Source organism: Melozone crissalis, unplaced genomic scaffold (genome assembly GCF_028551555.1).
Source record: "Melozone crissalis strain CALT ecotype California unplaced genomic scaffold, PUWL_Pcris_2 ptg000034l_1, whole genome shotgun sequence".
Taxonomy (NCBI): domain Eukaryota; kingdom Metazoa; phylum Chordata; class Aves; order Passeriformes; family Passerellidae; genus Melozone; species Melozone crissalis.
The window spans coordinates 9,575,855-9,594,924 of record NW_026535812.1 but is presented as its reverse complement, the minus strand read 5'-3'; the positions used below and the strand labels follow the sequence as shown (position 1 = coordinate 9,594,924).

At 46.1% G+C, this 19,070-nt stretch overlaps 2 protein-coding genes across 2 annotated transcripts in view; one reads left to right on the top strand and one right to left on the bottom strand.

The window, feature by feature from the left end:
• The first annotated feature begins 3,173 nt into the window (after positions 1–3,173).
• On the top strand, positions 3,174–8,135 carry LOC128941080 (putative coiled-coil domain-containing protein 195). The gene is made up of 3 exons (XM_054283006.1): positions 3,174–3,417; positions 4,820–4,877; positions 8,003–8,135. Exons 1-3 carry the CDS (start codon positions 3,174–3,176, stop codon positions 8,133–8,135), a joined length of 435 nt encoding a protein of 144 aa, XP_054138981.1.
• Positions 8,136–11,046: 2,911 nt separating this feature from the next.
• Positions 11,047–19,070, bottom strand: part of LOC128941079 (guanylate cyclase soluble subunit beta-2-like) — a 38,835-nt gene continuing 30,811 nt past the window's right edge. Inside the window, 7 exon segments of the mRNA XM_054283004.1 lie at positions 11,047–11,988; positions 12,700–12,822; positions 12,911–13,125; positions 14,902–15,056; positions 15,341–15,487; positions 17,684–17,832; positions 18,537–18,857. Of these exon segments, the coding sequence (XP_054138979.1) occupies positions 11,837–11,988; positions 12,700–12,822; positions 12,911–13,125; positions 14,902–15,056; positions 15,341–15,487; positions 17,684–17,832; positions 18,537–18,857 (1,262 nt within the window). The 3' untranslated portion in view covers positions 11,047–11,836.

Sequence of the window (19,070 nt, the reverse complement as noted above, 5' to 3'; positions counted from 1 at the left end):
ACACACACAGCTGCTGCATGTCACCCTGCACACACACAGAGAGCTGCTGCATGTCACCCTGCACACACACAGAGCTGCTGCATGTCACCCTGCACACACACAGCTGCTGCATGTCACCATGCACACACACACACAGCTGCTGCATGTCACCCTGCACACACACAGAGAGCTGCTGCATGTCACCCTGCACACACACACAGCTGCTGCATGTCTCCATGCACACACACAGAGCTGCTGCATGTCACCCTGCACACACACAGCTGCTGCATGTCACCATGCACACACACACAGAGCTGCTGCATGTCACCCTGCACACACACAGAGCTGCTGCTGCATGTCACCCTGCACACACACAGCTGCTGCATGTCACCATGCACACACACACAGAGCTGCTGCATGTCACCCTGCACACACACAGAGCTGCTGCATGTCTCCATGCACACACACAGAGCTGCTGCTGCATGTCACCCTGCACACACACAGCTGCTGCATGTCTCCATGCACACACATAGAGCTGCTGCATGTCACCCTGCACACACAGAGGTGCTGCATGTCACCCTGCACACACACAGAGCTGCTGCTGCATGTCACCATGCACACACTGCTGCTGCTGCATGTCACCCTGCACACACACAGAGCTGCTGCATGTCACCCTGCACACACACAGAGCTGCTGCATGTCACCATGCACACACACAGAGCTGCTGCTGCATGTCACCCTGCACACACACACACAGCTGCTGCATGTCACCCTGCACACACACAGAGCTGCTGCATGTCACCATGCACACACACAGAGCTGCTGCATGTCACCATGCACACACACAGAGAGCTGCTGCATGTCACCCTGCACACACACAGAGCTGCTGCATGTCACCCCGCACACACACAGAGCTGCTGCATGTCACCCTACTGGGCAGGGGTAGAACAAAGAGCTGCGCTCCCCATGCTTTGGATGAAGATGTTCCTCAAGGTTTCTGTGTTTTGTTTGCAGGGGTTTTGCTGCAATACAATTAGGTATGCAGTTTGTACAGTCCACTGAGACAGAGCACATCCACCAGCAGCCACACAGAGATATTGCTATGGGGCTCCTAGCAAGAGCTTTGGATGTGACTGAGGGTGAAAACAGCTTTGTCTGGGTCCATATCCTGCCAAGGATAACTTGCTGAAGCATCTCAGGTGTGAGAAATTGCCCCTTCTGTTAAAGCTGAGGTGTTTTATAGCAAACCCCACACAGTTGCAGGTGTCTGCAGTAGGCTCAGGCAGGCACACTGAAGATACACTCACCAAAATTGCAGCCTGCGAGTGTGCCATGGCTAAGAGGCACCCAGCATGTGTCCCTGCAGCATCCAGGAGCTGGCAGGGTAAGCACACGTCTTGGACCCCGCTGAATTAACAAAAGACAAGGTGGGTGCATGGAGCTCTTTCTCCTTTCAGGGAACACTCTGGTCAGCCCAGTGGCAAAGGCAGCTTTGCCAGGTTTTCACTGCCCAAAACTCCTGAGTCATCTGGCCCTTTCAGCAGGGGCAGCTCTACAGGGTTACAAGACATAAGTTTCCTCAGACATTCCTGGTGCATCAAGAGGTCTGTGCCTGCTCCAGTCTGGTTCCAGAGGAGCAGCAGCATGGGATGAGAGGAGATGCCTGCAGCTACAGCTGGGGTAAGGTAATTGCTGAGCTGGTCAGTGTCCCCTGCCCAGCCACACCTGCCAGGGTCAGCAGCAATATTGTAATTGCACATGGTGCTGTCACTGCTCAGTGCCTGACCTGCTTGCTGGGGAAATACACCCACAATGCTCCCTACACCTTATCCCCAGCACAGGGGAACCTGCACTGTTCTTTAAACCTGGGTCCAGGCCCAAGAAAAATGCATGGGTGTTGTGGGCTTCATCTGCAGCCTGAGAACTCACATTTGTTTCACCTCTCTGAACCATACAGAGCCCTCTGGAGAGGCTGCCAGGAGGTGACAGCAGGGCTGGTGCTGGCCAGCAGCACCTCCCCATAGACCCACAGCCCTTCTGACACCTCTGGAAAAACAAAGACTGAGTCACCTCATGTTTGAAGCATCTCACAACAGTTGTCCTTTCTTCCCTCAGCCTCCAGCAGCAGAGTGGAGAAATGCACACAGATGAAATGTTTCTTTTTCTCTCTGTTATTCCTGAGTCACTGTTGAGCTATTGGGAAGTGAAGGACCTCAAAGCAGAAGGTGTGTTAAATTATTTCCCTGCTGGCTTTCTGGCATTCTCAGCTCTGTATATTGAAGTAGGATTTGGGGAGTGGGAAGACTGCTCCACAGGCTTTTGCATCTTACTGCCAGAAGAAAGATGGCTTTAGGGACTGGGTGATGAGAGAAATGCAGGGGGATTGTGTTTCTCTTGCTAATGCAAGAATCCTGCCAGGTCTGTCTCTGGTTACACTGTGGGTGCTGGTGCCAGAGCTGCACTCCAGAGACTGTCCCTGGTGCCCAGAGAGGGCCAGGCCCTGCTGCAGCCTTCCAGCAGAGCCTTGGTGTTCCTGCTGCCCATCACAGCTGCTGGCACAGGCTGTTCATAGCAGGGTTCTTGCTCTGTATCAGCTTCCATTTAGAATTTTAACTTTCCTGAGAGAAATTACTAATTCTGGAATTGAAATTCCAAATACACAGAGCAAAAAATCTTAAATCACCCTGAGCTAGGGAAGAGATGAATTGCTGTCCAGCAAAGTCGAGGTGTTTTATAGCAAACCCCACACAGTTACAGGTGTCTGCAGTAGGCTCAGGCAGGCACACTGAAGATGCACTCACCAAAATCTGCAGCCTGCAAGTGTGCCATGGCTAAGAGGCATCAAACATTTTCCTGCAGCATCCAGGAGCTGGTAGGGTAAGCAAACATCTCGGACCCCGCTGAGCTTACAAAAAACCCTCTCTCTCTGTGCCATGGAGATGACCACTGGGTTTTTTGGGCAGACCAAAGGAAATGAGAAACCCGAGGGGTGGGCAGGTTTCTGCTGGGGCTGACCGTGATTTGTGCGGGGGGAGAGGCCAGCTCTGCCCTGAAACGCGATCCCCGCATGAATAAATCATGGCCATGCCTTGGCAGCTCTGTCCAGCCCCCAGGGCCCGGATCCGACCCGCCTGTCCCGGGGCTTTAAGGGCAGGGTCAGCCCGGGACGGGAGCAGCTCCGCGGGCAGGGCGGCATGGAGGGGAACCCGCACCTGCTGCAGCTCGTCCGCAAGATGCGCTCCCAAATCCGCCAGCTGGAGAGGGAGAACCGGGCCCTGAAGGGAGAGCTGCGGGGCTGCGGGCACACAGCGCCGCCGGCACCGGGACAGGGGAGCGGCCCTGGTGCGGAGGGACCGGCGGCATCCCCGGCATCCCCGGCATCCCCATCACCCCTGCAGGGCGGCGCCGCGGCCGCTGCAGCGCCCAGGGAGCACACAGGTACCGGCCAGGGGCTGTGCTGGCATCCCTGGCACTGCCCGTGCAGGGTGGGCCCGCAGGGGAGGGGCATGGATGGATGGATGGATGGATGGATGGATGGATGGATGGATGGATGAGCTGCCAGCTCTGGTTAATCCATGGAAGTGGCCCAGCCCATTCTGTGCTCACAGCAAACCCCCAGCACTGCATGCCTGGCTCTGTGGGCTTTGCAGGGTGTATCCCCCCAAAGCTGAGCTCAGTAGAGTATTTTACTGCTGCTCAAACAAAGGATTCAGCTCAAAGAGTTTGGTTTGCTTAAGCAGAGTTTGAGTTTCTGCTTTGGGTTTTTGCAGGTGGGGATTCTCATCCCCGTGCCTGTCCCCTCTCTGTTCCAGGCAGAAAAGGCCAACCCTCATAACCATGTCATAACCCATCCTGCCTTAGTCAAAGATGAGAAAAATGCTACAAAAAATAATGGGTTGGCGCATACATCACACCAGATGTGCAGTTTATTTTTGCAGATAACATAGATTGTTCTTGTTGAGGCAGAGAGGGGTCAATGTATAGGAATACATTCTCTTCACAACTTTATCAGAGGAGAAAAATGGAAATATTCCTCAGTTATAGAAGTCTGGTTGGGACTTCTGGAGGAATTAATGAAGCAGGAATCAGAGCAAAATGTGGCTTGGTGAGAAGTGTTGGAGAAGTGGCCCCACAAGTTTTCGTCGAGACAAATCCAGGTGAAGGAGTGATATGAGAGGCTGAGCAGCCTGGAGTGGATTTCCATGCAGCCAGAGGGGAGCTGTGGTGAACAGTGCTTGTTGCCAATCCCACTGACCCCATGGCCTGGAGGGGCTGCTGGTGGCTGGGGAATATCATCAGTTTGGGAGCAGCTCCATGGCCTTTTGGAAAGGGGAAAGCTGTGGAAAGGTCTTTCTAACCCTGTGGCTCTTCCTTTCCAGCTGCTTTCTAGGGCAAAGGATGGGACCTAAAGGGGCTGTCTGGCATCCTCTGCCTCAGCTTCACCACATACAAAATGGTTTTGAGCCCCAAAACAGTGGTTAAAAATAGAATGGTAGATCATTTGGGGTTGAAAGAGACCCTAAATATCATCCAATTTGAACACCCCTGCTATTGGTAGGGACAGCTTCCACCAGACCAGGTTGCTCAAAGACTCATCCATCCTGCCCTTGAACACTTCCAGGGATGAGACATCCACAACTTCTCTGGGCAACCTGTGCCAGGGCCTCACCTCCTAAACTCTCATGTCCCCTCTTTTACCTTAAAACTCTTCCCCCTTGTTCTAGCACTATCTGCACACTTAAAAGTCACTCTCCAAAAATACATTGAGGAAATCTGAATTGTCATTATTATTAATAGTGTTAGTATTGCTTTTATCTCTGCTTTTTTCTCTGCTCCTCAGATGCTGCCATGACTGTGAGACGCTACCCCAGTGCCTCCCCAGCTCCTTCCAGCACCAGGTGCCCCTGGGCTGGCAGGCAGCCCCCCAGCACTCCTGGGCTCCTGCAGGGGCCACCAGCCCCTCCAGCTGCAGCACAGCCCAGCAGGGAGCACGAGGAAGGGCTTGGAAGATCCCCAGCCAGCTGTGTCTCCTGCAGCCCCTCCAGCAAGGTGCAGCTCTTCCAGGAGCGTGTCTACAAGTGCCAGTAGGTTTGGTTTGCCTCCACAGCACCACCTGCCCGGGCTGGCCACAGGTTTATCCTCATTAGATAGACCCAGACTTTGCTCTTGCTGTTGGTGTGCTATCAGCAAAACAGTTGTTTGAATGTGGATGGGCCCTGAGCAGACTGGAGATCTCTTTTGAGGGATTTGTGTTCCCCTCTGCACTGCATGAGGTTTGGCAGTGGGAGCTGGTTAAATTTGTCATGGAAAGGAGAGGCTGGGGGAGAGAGAAGGGGGTTGAAATCTTTGCTCTGTTAAAGCCAGGCAGAGTTTTGCAGATTGATGTGATGTTCTGACAAGCTAAGCTTGAAAGGGATTTTTAAACTTTGAACAAAAAGCACGGAAATACCAAGGAATTCTGCAGTGTGCCTTTAAAGTGTGGTTGCTGTGGCTCATGGATTTAGATGTATTGTATCATATTTCTACTGTAAGTGAAGCATTACAAGTTAATGCTTTCAGCCTCAAAAAAAGCAGTCTGAGGACAGCTTCTGAATTAAGTGGAATGGCTGCTGGACCAGCCCTGAGTGTCTCTGCTCACTGATGAGAAACTTTCCATCACAGGACAGCAACCACAGGTAGAACCAGCAGTATTAGACTGTGATATATGATAGCCCAGCCACATCCTGCTGCTGATACACCCACCTTGGGAAGTCATGCTGATTCCTGGGTTCCGCCCAGTCAGGCTGTGCTCAACAGGACAATCATCCAAATGCCCTCAGAGCAGGTGTTTGAGCAGGGAGAAGCCCAAGGCTGCCCACACATGTGCTGGGACAGGACTCCAGAGGCCACCCTGGGGCTGACACTGTGGCTGTGTCACCTGTGTGGAGGTGCCTGTGCATGGCACAGCACAACAGCTTTATTCTGTCCCACTAAATCCTCAGAGCACACCAGTGCCCAGCCCTTGCACTTCCTGTGCAAAGCTGGTTTGGGGCCCAGCTCCTCTCTGAGAGGCTGCAGGGGACAGCAATTCAAGCTTTCAGAGGCACCTAGGTTTTCCTGTAAGGCATTTCAGGGTCAGGCGTTTTACAGCAGTTGGACACCTAAATTTAGTCCCTGGCAGGGAACTGGTGTCGCTTTGCAAAGCACCCTGACCCTGTAACTCTGGGTTTGTGTGCATGCCCTGCTGGCTCAGGCACACTCAGGGCTCTCTCTGGGTGCACCTGCACACTTGGGGAGTTCTGGGGGTCCCCGTTGTGGGTTTTTCTGGGTCTGGATTGAAGGCACGTGAGACAGTAATTCATGTTCTGACTCGGGTGTTTATTATTTCTTATCAGTAAAACAGTCTCACTACTGTGAGTTCGGCAGCTTTTCATTAGAAGGCACAAAATGGCCAACAATCTCTTGGTACAAGGTCTTTTAAGACTAAACTATCCAATTAAGAACTGACACCTGGATTATTTTCCCTTTTAACCCAATAACTGATCCCACAGAGCCTGCAATGAGGACTTTTCTGCCCAATTACAAAATGCCACCCAAACCCAGGGAGAAGAAGGAAGAAGAAGCATGAAGAAGAAATTCAGGACAGCACCCTGTGCCCTCCATCTTGCTTCCATCCACAACATACTAAAAATCCCAAAATCTAAATTTCTCACCAAGTGATACACCTACACCGCTCTCTATAATGTATTTCACGCTTTTGTGTGTTCCAGTCTATCTTGAAGTCTGGGAAACTTTCTCCATGAATGAGGGTCAAAGTCAGTGCTGCCCTGGGGGTCAGGGCACCCCAGAGCAGACAGAGAAATATCCCAGTGCCCTGGGTTTGCACAGGGGCTTTGCCCTGGAGCCAGCTCACATGGGAGGTGTGCGTGGTGGCAAACAGGGGCAGGCCTGGGATGGCAATGGCAAATCCTGCTGCTGGCTCACCAGGGGAAAGAGCCTTCAGAGCAATCAGAGCTGCAGCACAGATCTGTTCCATCGTGCCTGGGAGCTGCTGGGTGCCCAGGGTCCAGCAGTGATGGTTTGATGGGTGCCATTGGAGCTGAGCAGTGACTCAGGGCACTCACTGCTGCCTGCTGCAGGAGGAGAAGGGGCTGTGGGAAGAGCTTCTCACCTCAGCCCCTTGGCAGGCTGGGTGATATCCTGAAACACAAAACTTTGTGTTTCTTACACCAAAAAAACCATCTAGAATCCTTTATGGTCTTTATGGGGGATGCTTCCGTTATATCCTCAAGTGTCTGACACAGACACCCATCTTAGCTTTTCACCAGTAAGGTAATTTCTAGCAATTAGTTCAGCAAGCTTATTGAGCTTAATTTTTTACAAGGATGACATTTTTGCTTTCCAGCATGCTGTTTCAAGTCGAGTTTTCCTATTCTTAGTTTATTGTAGCTTCCTCACATTTTGCTCCAAAGCTATAATCCTGCATGTGATATGAATATTTTTGATTTAAAATTAACTCTCTAGAAGAATCACCTTGAATTTTTATAGAGTGACATTGCACCCAAGTAATAAAAAACCAGCACTGCTAACAAATCATCTCTAATTTGCATGTCTAAAATATTTTAATTCATATATGCTAAAGTATTATTTCTACCAAGGGATTCCCACTGTGTTTGGTAAATGAAAAAAAACCCCATTAAATATTTAAATACAGGATAAGAGAGGCTGAGAACTCTTTTCAGGGCTATTATACTAAAATTACTGAAGGGTCTCTGTGGGTGCAGATGCACCCCCAGGGTTCTGTGCTCACACAGCTTTGAACACACAGGTCAGGGAGATGTGAGACTCAATGGAAAAAGGCAGATGCTTCCAGCAGAGAGCACCATGCCTGGTCCTTTGGGATGGCTATGTGAATGGCATGAAATCCTGCAAGAGTTGAAAGCATTTACTGTTTCCTTGCTGGGTCAGGTTGGTGTTTTGGGGTTTTTTTACTTTCGCTGCATGTTTTGAAATCCTCATAATGATTTCTCATTTTTTTCTCCAGGGGTAAAGTGAAGGCTGTGAGTTTCCTCTTACCAACAGATATGTCATCATTTGCTGAAAAGCAAGGATCTCCCAAAAGCCTACAAAATCAGAGCACGAAACATCTGATGACCGTCACTGAAAAGGATATGTGAGCTGGTGAATTTTTAAAGGCCCATTGATTCCTGAGATCAATTGGCCTTAAATGAGAGCCGAGTGTCAGGTTCCTCTCCTGCAAAACGTTCTGGCAGGATGCCCACGGAGCATCACCCAGCCCTGGTTTGGGTCACTGGCCTGGTGTTCAGCGTGGAAATGGAGCCACAGCAAAGCAGCTGGGAGCCCAGACACGGGGATGGAACACACAAAGCAAAGGGGCCTCACACAGTGCTCCTGTGCAGTGTGCTCAGGGACCCCTCACCTCAGCACTGATGGGAACAGGGTGCTGCAGCTGGGGTTGGTGTGTTTGTCACAAAAAGCAGAAACTGCGTCACCACTTGTGTTTGCTGATTCCCTTCACAGAAAGGTGTCTGGTGCAAATGACAAAATAAGAACTATCAAAGAGCCAGGGAGGTTTTCTCTGTAGGTAAAACTTTCAAGCTTCACTAATACAGCGAAGTTAAGGAGATATTTCACAGTCAGTTAATGTTGCCCTGAATTTCTGTACAGCTTGGCAATGAGTTTATGTCCTTTTGGGGTTCACTTCTAACAGAGCACAGGGCAGAGTAAGTACTTATTGGTATGAAAATGTGACCACAAATCTCCTTCTCACATGGTGTGCCCATCCAGCTGGAGACTAAAGCCTGGACACCAAGTCAAAATAGGAAGAACTGTGAATATCAGAATTTTTTAGGAATGGATTCTCAGCACAGCTCAGACCAAAAATCATTAGCAGAAATTCAGCAAGCAAGTACAACATAACTGTGAGATAGAACTACAGACAGCTTGCAAAAAATGAGCAGTGCTTGTTAGTCTAATCATATAAGTGAAGATAACATTCCATGTGTTTATTTTGATTACAACTATTTATGGAATCAAAATACTGCACACTGCTATTTATTTCTGTACAGGAAGCACTGATGATTGAATATTGTATGAAGAATACATGAATAGTAGATTTTTGTAAAGATAACTTTAAGGAAGATTTTAATCACATTGTGTGCTCTTAAAGTCTTGAGTTTTCTAAGGGGGAAGCAGAGACTTAGTAGGAAAAAAACCCCTCTGGAATTTCCATGATGTTGTCTACTTCTATGAAATTGTGTGTTTCCTTTTTCATTTGGAATTTCACCATAGTTTTTTATATCCAAGTGTGGTTTTAATATATTCTCACCATTGAAGTCATAATTTCAGTTTCACTACTATTTTATTTGTGTATTTTTATGTTCAGCTTGGATCCAAACAGAGTTGCATTGTAATGTCAGAAGTAATGAATGAATGCAAAGGAGGGTCCAGTTTGGAAAGTTTACTAAACAGCCCATTTTAGAAGGCTTTACAGGGAAGGTTTTATAAATGTTTTAAGGAAAGCATCATTTGTGGGAATTAAACACTCCATATGTGTTCAATTAAGCACCTAAATTATTGCTGTTTTCCCTCAGGAAAGTAACGCAAGTCTTTGAAAAATCTGGCCCCTGGACCTTTAAGGTATCCAAATTTTTACAGTTAGGGTTTTAACACCAGATTTAATGGGATTTGGGAATCCATATGTTTTAGAAAGCTTTCAAAATTCTCATCTTTTAATTTCTCTAAGCCTCAGTGTCCGTGAAGCAGTGGTGGCAATTTCTTTCTTCCACCCTTTTTGGGTCAGTTCCCTGTAGTTATGTGACTGACACAAAGACTGAGCACTTTTGTAGGCCTAGAGGAAAAGGAGAATAGAAAAGGTGGAAGGGAAAAGAGGGACAGGAATCAAAGTAATCACTGACAAATGGTAGTTGGTATATTAATGAAAGGATTTATTTTTGAATTATGTTTTTGCAGTCTTTAGAAGTGCCTACAGATTTAAGAACACACGATGATGCACAGGCACATTAATGTTTAGAAGCAGTTGTGCAGATTTGACCCAGCTCCAGGAGGACCAGATTGCAGCAGATGCCACAGAGAAACCACTGAGCACACCATTTTACCACAGGACAGCATGAAGTAACTTACCATGAGCACTTACTGGCAATTAAAGCATTCCAACATTAAACACCCATAGATTGTTCAGAGCAAGAAGGGCAGGTTTGAGCAAAGCAAGTGTGCAATGGATCTCTTCTGGAGGAAGCTAAGCCAGAGCATGTGTTTGTGAGGTGCTCCAAAAGCCAACAGGTGCTCATTGCATGGGACCACACCTGGCAAACCCCTGGAAAACCTCTTTAGTGGAGAACAGCACCAATGGTTTCACTCTGTGCATCCTCCTCTGCTGGAATAATTGCACTAATTGTTCCTGCAGACTGAGCTGCCCAGCTCCTGTCTCAGAGATTTGGAAAAAAACTCTAACCAGGTGAAATTTCATCTGGCTACACTGTAAAGAGGAAGAGATGCCTTTCATCAGTCTTTGCTCTCTGCCTGGTGTTTAAAGAGCCTTGCTCCTGCGGCAGACACAGAGGTGGAAATGTGATGCTCCAGACTGTCAGGGAGGAGTAACTTTATCACCTTCTCCAGTGAGTTCCTGCCCAGAGTTCACATTGGTCTCATGCCTGCATCCTTAGTCGATGAATCCACAGCCAAAGGTAATAAATCAGTGTGCAGGGCACATCTTCTGTCAAAGTCACCCACCTAGTCCAAGCTCCATTTATAGGAGTGAGAGCACAATTTATGATGCATCAAATTGTCTACAACCTTTATATCCATTGTAATTTTCCTCCTCTCTCTGAAATCCCTGACAAATGAGCTTCAATTTTTCTCTCCCATTTCTGATCAGGCCTAATCTAAGAATATATCAGCATGGAAGTATTTCAGGTGAGCAGCCTCCGATACCAGGTAATGCTGATCTCTTATGCTGTTGTTTTCAATGAGGCTAGCAACATTAATTCCAGCAGTGACTGTTTCCTTCTGCAGTCCAGAATCTTTGCTGTCTTGGGGTTTTTTTGGTCTAGCTGGGGTGATAAAATGAGAAATAAACTTGAAACTCATTTGAAGGTCTCAGATAGGTTGTAGGCCTTGAACAGTCCTTCAGTGTTGTGACAAATCTGATGCTTTGCGTAGCTCCACCATTTCCATGTCCTTCTATGCACAGTGTGTATGGCTGGTTCAGAGATCACAGGTGCTCTTTTCTACTGTTGGCTGCTATCAAGTACATGTTATTCTCTCTTCAGGATGCAAAAATACAGGTTGTTTTAGATCTGTTCTGCACTTCTACTTCATAATGCCTTGACCCAACCAAAGATTAGTCAAGAAATTAAGCTGTTATTGCAGTTAAAACATAGGAGGAATGCTGCTAACCTTACATGGGGAAGTTGTTGGCTGTGCTGGAGTCAAGACAGATGGTCACTTCAGGGAATGTTTCTTTTATGGCAAGTGCTCATTTGAGTAGGAATATTTCTAGCTGGATGAGTCACCTCTTTCTCGGTTGCTGCATCAGATACCAACACATGATTTTTACACAAGGATATTCAAAGATGTGGCACAGGCTGAAAATGCATCTTCAAAGCATCCTGCAAGGGTTTCTTTCTCTACTGGAAATATTATATGGCCCATGTAGGTGGATTAAAAAAATTTCCTCCACTGTTTTATTTTTACTGAAAACTGTGATGAAATGTCTTTTTTCTTTTTTTTTTCTTTTTACAAAATCATGTCGTACTCATATACAAAATCAGTCCCAAAACAGCAAAATGCACAAAATCATAATAAAATTTCTCTGTTTAATGTAAAAGTAAGAAACTTAGAGTAAAGTGCAAAAATTGGAGCGAACATTTCTATTCTGTGGCTCTTCAGCAGCAGGTCTGACTCTTCCCTGGTTTGGAGGACGAGGACCATCATCTGCATGCTGGTTGCCATGGAGACTCCCATCACTTTTGGAATCACAAGTTTTGCCTGAAAGGAAACACTCCTGCACTGTGAGTTTTTAAGGACCAGAGAGGTTTCTGTTTGTCAGCACACCACATACCAGATTAACCACCACATCTAAGCAGGTGGGAGGGAAGGCAGTAAAATATTTTCTAGTAATTAGGGCCAACATATTTAGTCTGTTTAAAATCCACAAAGCACATAAATAGAACTACAAGACTTGCTGCTTTAGATTAGGTTGTTATGGCATCAAATCTGCTATCTCAGTATCAACTACTTCAAAGGAGAATGAACTTTGGTCACAGAACATGAGCATGGCAATAAATCCTTCTGACTCCTGCAGCAGGCAGGCCTGAGGTCTCTCCTGAGTTGGGAAGGCTCCCCCATAACTACATCTTTCCTAGGAAAAGCTGTGTACATGGACAGTTCATAGGTCTGTCCCTGTGAAGAGCTGTCTAATGTTTATCCATTCTATTTGCACTCCCAGAAGGGCTCTGGGGTTTGGCAGCTCTGTCAGCTTCTTTCTCACCAGTGCAAACCAACACCTGGGATTGCTCCAAAGGTGGAACTTGTCTGGCCCTAACGATTGTGCAGAAGGGTAATGTGTGTATGTTAGCATGAATTTCTGGCTTGACAAAACTATGGTTATTCAGAAGATGAATACAAAGAACTTGCAAGATTAAGCCTCAGTTATTTCCTAGTTCTGTGGTCTTTGTGAGATGGTAACTAAATAACTACCTGTTAAATCTCCAGCTTTCATCTGATTCCTTCTTTTGAGGTTGTTCTGTGCATCTGTGGGGCCATCAACATACTTCATTGCAATAGTTGGGGTCTGGTCCTTCTTTTGCTGAGCCTGAGTAGCTGAAAGAATAATACAAAAGGACATTTAATTGGATTGTATTTTTATTCATTTGTTAAAGGAGGAAAATATGTGTTGAGTTGACTCTACCTGGCTGATGAGAACTTGGTATAGTTTCAATCTTGCCTTCTGGAATGGACTGAACAGATTCATGGCCAGAATCTAAATCTTTCATTGGCCTTCCCATAATCTCATTCTCAGTTGCAGATTTATTTCTAATGAGGAAGTATGTGTGCATTTTCCCTTTGCCTTTTACTTCTATTTCTCCTCTTTCAGTAATCTCAAAATTCTTGTATTTTAGGCACCTAAAGTATCAGAAGCAAAATGACACATGAAAATTCAAGACAAGTAAAAATGACACTGATGTTTTCTAAGAGCTGAATGATCAAATCACAACAGTCTGGGGAAAAGAGTCTCAATTTGTGAGCAACTGAGGATTTGTTTCAACTGTTTATTCAAGCCTGCTGTGCTTTCATAGCATTGCACATACAGCCTGATCAAAAGCTAATGGATTTACATAGTCAAATACTTCAGTAGGCTGGAGGGTTCTTATTTACCAGTAAATAGAAATGAAGAACTGAGGCAGCCAATATCAGCTAGACAGAATTATCCCCAGTCATTCCATCAGAGAAGGCAATCAGGTCTGTCAAGCATGAATGACTCATTTATTTTACATCCAGACTTGCTATTCCCAATTGTCTTTTTCGTGTATCCAGAAATGGCCATTTGATTTTCCCTGGGACTGATCAGGCTGCAGTTTCACCGTGTCCCCCTTGCCATTTTCCCTACAGCTGCAGCTTTCCTCAGCTGCTCCCGTGCTGACAGTCAAGGCCTGCCGGAGCTGACAGCCAGCAGTGCCACCACCCAGCTCTCGTTACCTCAGATCCCTTCTGCTCCTGTGCACTTCTGTAGGTTGAGATCTCTCAAAAGATCCCTGCTCTGATCCTCTTCCAGTACTCATAGTTCACCTGCTCCTTGAACCCTCACTCTTGGTGTAGGAACATCGAAGAACTCATCAGTGAAGGCCAAAGCAAGAGAGGCCTTGAGTAACTCAGCCTTTCTTCAGGGCACTGTCACTAAATCACCTGCCACAGCAGGTCCATATTTCTATTTATATTCTAACTTTGCAGAGCTCCTCTGACTGCCTTTGAACTTTGTTTCCCATTACAATGCCAGCTGAGCTCTCATTTTCCCAACATCATTCCCGTGTGCCCAGACAATGTTGTTGTACTCCTTCCTTTGTAGTTTGTCTTTGCTTCCACTCTTGCATATAGATTTTATACACACACCAAGTTCTTGGAAATGTAGTATTAATTTTTTACAAACATGAGTTTCTGGAAAGTAAATCACAGCATGAAGAGGATAGCTGTTTATGCAGTTAATCCTTAGTAAATGTAAATGAAAACTGTTTCACTACAAATTGTGGTGCTCAATCCGAGAGATTTTATGCCTTTTGTTATTTTACATGCTCTGCATGTTCTGACTGTCTTTCTAGCACCTACATCAATTTATCAGTATTTCCAAATAAGTTATCTGTAGGGGGATACAGTACGGGTAAATGAAGGTGGTGTAGAATGTAATCTTATCCCACAACGAGTTGCAGATGGACCAATAACTAAAGATTAGGAGCAGGCCTGATGTTAACAGGCCACACCTGCAGCCAATAAGAACAAGTGGTATAAAAGAGTAGATTGGTGGGATCTAGAGTCAGATGACTACTGCAAGGATCAAGAAGAGTCAGTGCTTAGAGGAACTGCTTACAGAAAACATCGAGGAGGCACAAAACTCTGGTGGTATGGAATCCTTGCAATATAATGATAATAGAACTCTTACGATATATAAGACAACAGTTATTTTTTACTATTTTGCAGTCTAGCATGGAGACTCTCAAACCTCTGCTCCTATATGTAAGTACATTAAGAAAAATTAGGAAAACAATAAGATTCTTTACAAGCAGTGACTTCCCTTTACAAGCTGCTCAAATGAGTGACCAGGCACCATCTCCACTAAAAGGGGCAGTGCCAAGGCAGTGGATTTGAGCCTGGCTTTGAGCAGGTGAGGTTTCCCTCAGGGCCACTCACTGGTAGGCACTGGAGCTCAGGTGGATCTTGCTGGGCACGCCGTGGCTCTCCATGCGGGAGGCGATGTTCACCGTGTCCCCAAACAGGCAGTAACGAGGCATCTTTTCTCCAACCACCCCCGCCAGGACAGGACCTGTATGGATCCCAACTCGAATCTTTACAAAGATAAAACACCCCCCAGAAATGTCACTTGTTATTTAACATCTTTCTTTATGCTGTCCAGCCACCGAAAAGTTCATCTCAACACGACACTGGACACCAGTATGATATCAAATATCCACAGGAAGAGGCTCCTCATGGAAATGTGCCCCCATGGGCCTTGCCCCAAGCCAAAGAGGAGTCAGAAGCAGCTCTCTGAGCTGCTGCTGCAGTACATTAACCAGAAGCTCAGCACAAGAAGCAGACAGACAGACACATGTGCACCTTTGTGTTGGCTTACTTGGATAGGATTTCCAGAAACTGGGTTCTGCACTCCTTTGGCTGCCATTATCATGCCCAAGGCAAAATTAGCAACTCTCTCTGCGTGCGTGGGCACAGGCACAGGGACACCCCCCACCACCATGTAGGCATCTCCAATCGTCTCCACCTTGAATTGAGAGGGACAAACACATGAACACGCCAGTGCATCTCACTCAGGTTAGTGTTTTGTTCTTCTCATCTGCACCCATGTTCCCCCTTTCTCCTGAAAGATGCTTCTAGTCACTGAAAAGCTTTAGCACACGTGAGTTTCCTTGAGATGGAGATCCTTTCCTTCACTCCACACTAAAAATTCCATGGCATTCTGTCTCTGCTCACTTGACCCACTTTGGATATCAGTGTGAGAGAGCCTAAGGAGAAAGGGCTGCTGTGCAAATGCCAGGCTGTTTGCCTTCCTCTTACCCTTGGTATATGCAAAGGGCTGGCCTGAGGCACAGCCTCCTGAGCCAGAGGTTACCTGATAGATGAGTGCTCTAGAGTTAATTTGCTCTGATTCACAATTGGTTCTAAAAGCATATTCCTTGTTTGAGAGAGATTTATTTTTAAAAAGTCACAATACAGCAAGGGAGCCCATTCATTGTTGATTATTATTAAGGCATTCACGTAAACTTAAGGAACCTCCATTCTCAAGGATCTCACAGAACAGAGTGTGAGCTAAACAATTTGGGAGCATCCTTCCCTACAACCAGCTGTTTTTCCACAACAGTTGCAGCCTCAGAGACAAATGCTGAAGGGTTTGTCTTCCTTCAGGCACCCAGTCTCCTTGAAATACATGCTAAAGTACCTGAGAAATACTTGGGATTTTGTTCCTGTGACAGAAATTTTGCTAGGAATAGAACAGACCTGTTTGAAAAAGAGAATTCTTAAATGTTCCACTGTAAAAGCCTGTTACATGTTACATGGTAATGACATTTTTTAAACTGCTCTTATGAGGTTTCACTGGCCCATTTATCATCAGTAAAAAAGAAATCTTTTTGATTAGACTAATTGGCTTTCTTAAAAATTAACACCAATGGGAGAGTGGAAACACAATTTAATATTTGGGTTTGTTCATTAACACAATGACTTAAAACAGTCCCACATTTCAATCCCAAAGCATGTGTTCCTGTCCATGCCTTCTATCAGCCAGCCAAACCCACAGTGATGCCAGTAATTTTCTGTAACAAATTAAAAACAACTGTAAAAAGCTACTAATGCAAATAGACACCCTAATTATTTTTCAGCCATAGTAGAAGATTTAATTTAACAAGATTTATTCATAACTTCAGATGTTTATAAGCTTGGGCCAAGTTTGTTTGATCAATGTCACTATTTCATTGCTTTCCCAATTCCCTGCAATAATCTCATCCTTGCTCTCTGTACTCCAGTAACTTCCTTCAGTATTAATAGGAGTTATATACAGGCTTCAAAAGGAGATTATTATAGTGACAGATCATTTACTTATGATGGATGATTTAGATAGAATATGATGCTAATTCATCCTGAAATCTGTGGGCCATGTCCTGGATTCTTCAATTATTGAATACAGATTCCTTGCCAAGGAAGAAATGCTTCTGATTTCCCAGTACAATTTATTGTGGGATGAACTGCAAGCCTTGCCTGAGCAAAGAATAAATGAGATTTGGGTTTCACCCTTTACTATTTCTGCCTTCCTAAATATTTAATGAGCTGAGGACAGACAGAAACTCAGGACCTGTTCTTCAGCACATCAAATCTGGTACCTCTGGAAGAGTTAATAACACCATTATTGCAGGCCAGACAGGGCTCTGATCTTTCCAGCACAGTTTGGAGACCACATCTACAGTCTGGGTCCAATTGATGCTCTGAGGGGATTAGCAGGAGAGGATACCATTGCTGAAGATCTCCATGAAACAGAAATCTACCCGTTGTCTAGGTACTGTCCATAATGCTATTTCCCACCAAAAGAGACAATGACAAAGTGACCTATTTAGAAGAGGTACAAATGAAAGAACTAGGCAAATTATTCATCTTGGATAGGTATTTGAGAAAGGAGGGAGAGAGAAATGCATACGAAAGAAGAGCCATTCTGGTATTAGCATTGTGGGAAGAGACCTTAGCCTATAATAGAAGTTGTGTTCCTGTCCAATAATGTCCACTTCTCCCTATTTTTCAGTTTGTATGGCCACTACAAATAGGTAATATTTTATGGTTTAACCAACAATCATGCTGTGGTGAAGAGGATATAAGTACATTTAAAAACAAAACAAACAATAACCCAAACAACCAACAGCAAGAGAAAAAGAACCAGCAAAACTTTCTGCAGCTTTTTTTGATCAGTACCTACCTTGTATACATCATGCACTGTGGTCAGTCTGTCAAACCTCAGGTACATTGAATTTAACATGAGAACTATCTGAATAGGCTCACACTGGGCACAGATGTTGGTGAAGGTCACCACATCACTGAACAATATCGTGCACTCCTTGAACTCTCCTGTGGGCACAAAGAGCGGTGGTGTTTGTAATGGCTGCACAATCACAGGATCTGTTTGAGACTTGCTTGAAAAGATCATTCTACAGCATCTCAGTTGTAGGAACCACACCCAGGTGCTGAGATGAAGAAGAGGTGTCAGAGTGTATCAATACAGAGATAATTGCACATCTCAAACAACCCAAACATGTGAATGCACCACATACAGGAAACACTTAACTCGTTATCCTTAATTTCATATATGTGCTTACTAAAGGGAATTTAAGCATATTATTGCTACCTTTAATAACAATGGGAATCATCATGATCCTACATTTATAAATAGCATAAAGGTACTAAGAGAATTTTCTAGCAAAGACCTCCTTCTTTACTCCCTTCACTTCTGAGCCCTCGTTTTCCTGTATACCCATGTTAAAACCAAAATTTCAGATTAGTGCTGAAACACTGAATTTTGTTCACTGAATGGGCAGCACTACCACCTTTCATCACCTAAGGAACAATTTTGGTAAAGAGCTTCCAAAGCTTTCTTTGAAAGAATAGCCTAATTTTTATTACCAGTGAAATTAAGGGTCTGTGATCATCCTCCTACCCATGGATGTCACCAAATAATGGACTCCAGGGCAGTGGCAAAGGGGCTATGCCACCACCCCAGTGTCTCTATCCCCATCGCACAAATCTCAAATCCCAAATGCACCCTGTTCATTCACCTGCCTCAACTCTCTTGCCCTCTTTCAGCTGGTTGGCCACGTGCTGGGGCAGCATGGCGTAGAGCAGCGCTTCAGTCTTCTTCTTCTCCTCCTCCAGGTGCTTCGAGAGGATCCTCAGCTCCTCCTTCTTCCTCTCCAGCTGGCTGGAGAGCTCCATCTCCGCCAGCCGCTGCTGGTTGAGGAGGATCAGGTCCCTGGTGACGTCGTGGGGCGCGATGTCGGCGATGTGCATCTGCCGCTCCTCCAGCTCGTGCAGGGAGCGCAGCAGGGGCGAGCACAGGTACAGCATGCACTGCAGGGGCTCCATCCACATCATCTGCCCTGGGGACACAGTGTGGGCAAGGCTTTGCTGCAGGGGCACAGGTACAGCATGCACTGCAGGGGCTCCATCCACATCATCTGCCCTGGGGACACAGTGTGGGCAAGGCTTTGCTGCAGGGGCACAGGTACAGCATGCACTGCAGGGGCTCCATCCGCATCATCTGCCCTGGGGACACAGCGTGGGCAAGGCTTTGCTGCAGGGGGGCCTCTCAC

Excerpts from the sequence above, each read along its gene's own strand:
- LOC128941080 (XM_054283006.1), top strand. The coding sequence starts at position 3,174 with ATGGAGGGGAACCCGCACCTGCTGCAGCTCGTCCGCAAGATGCGCTCC. Across the intron at positions 3,418-4,819 it reads AGCGCCCAGGGAGCACACAG|ATGCTGCCATGACTGTGAGA; the intron begins GTACCGGCCAGG and ends TCTGCTCCTCAG. Across the intron at positions 4,878-8,002 it reads CCAGCTCCTTCCAGCACCAG|GGGTAAAGTGAAGGCTGTGA; the intron begins GTGCCCCTGGGC and ends TTTTTTCTCCAG.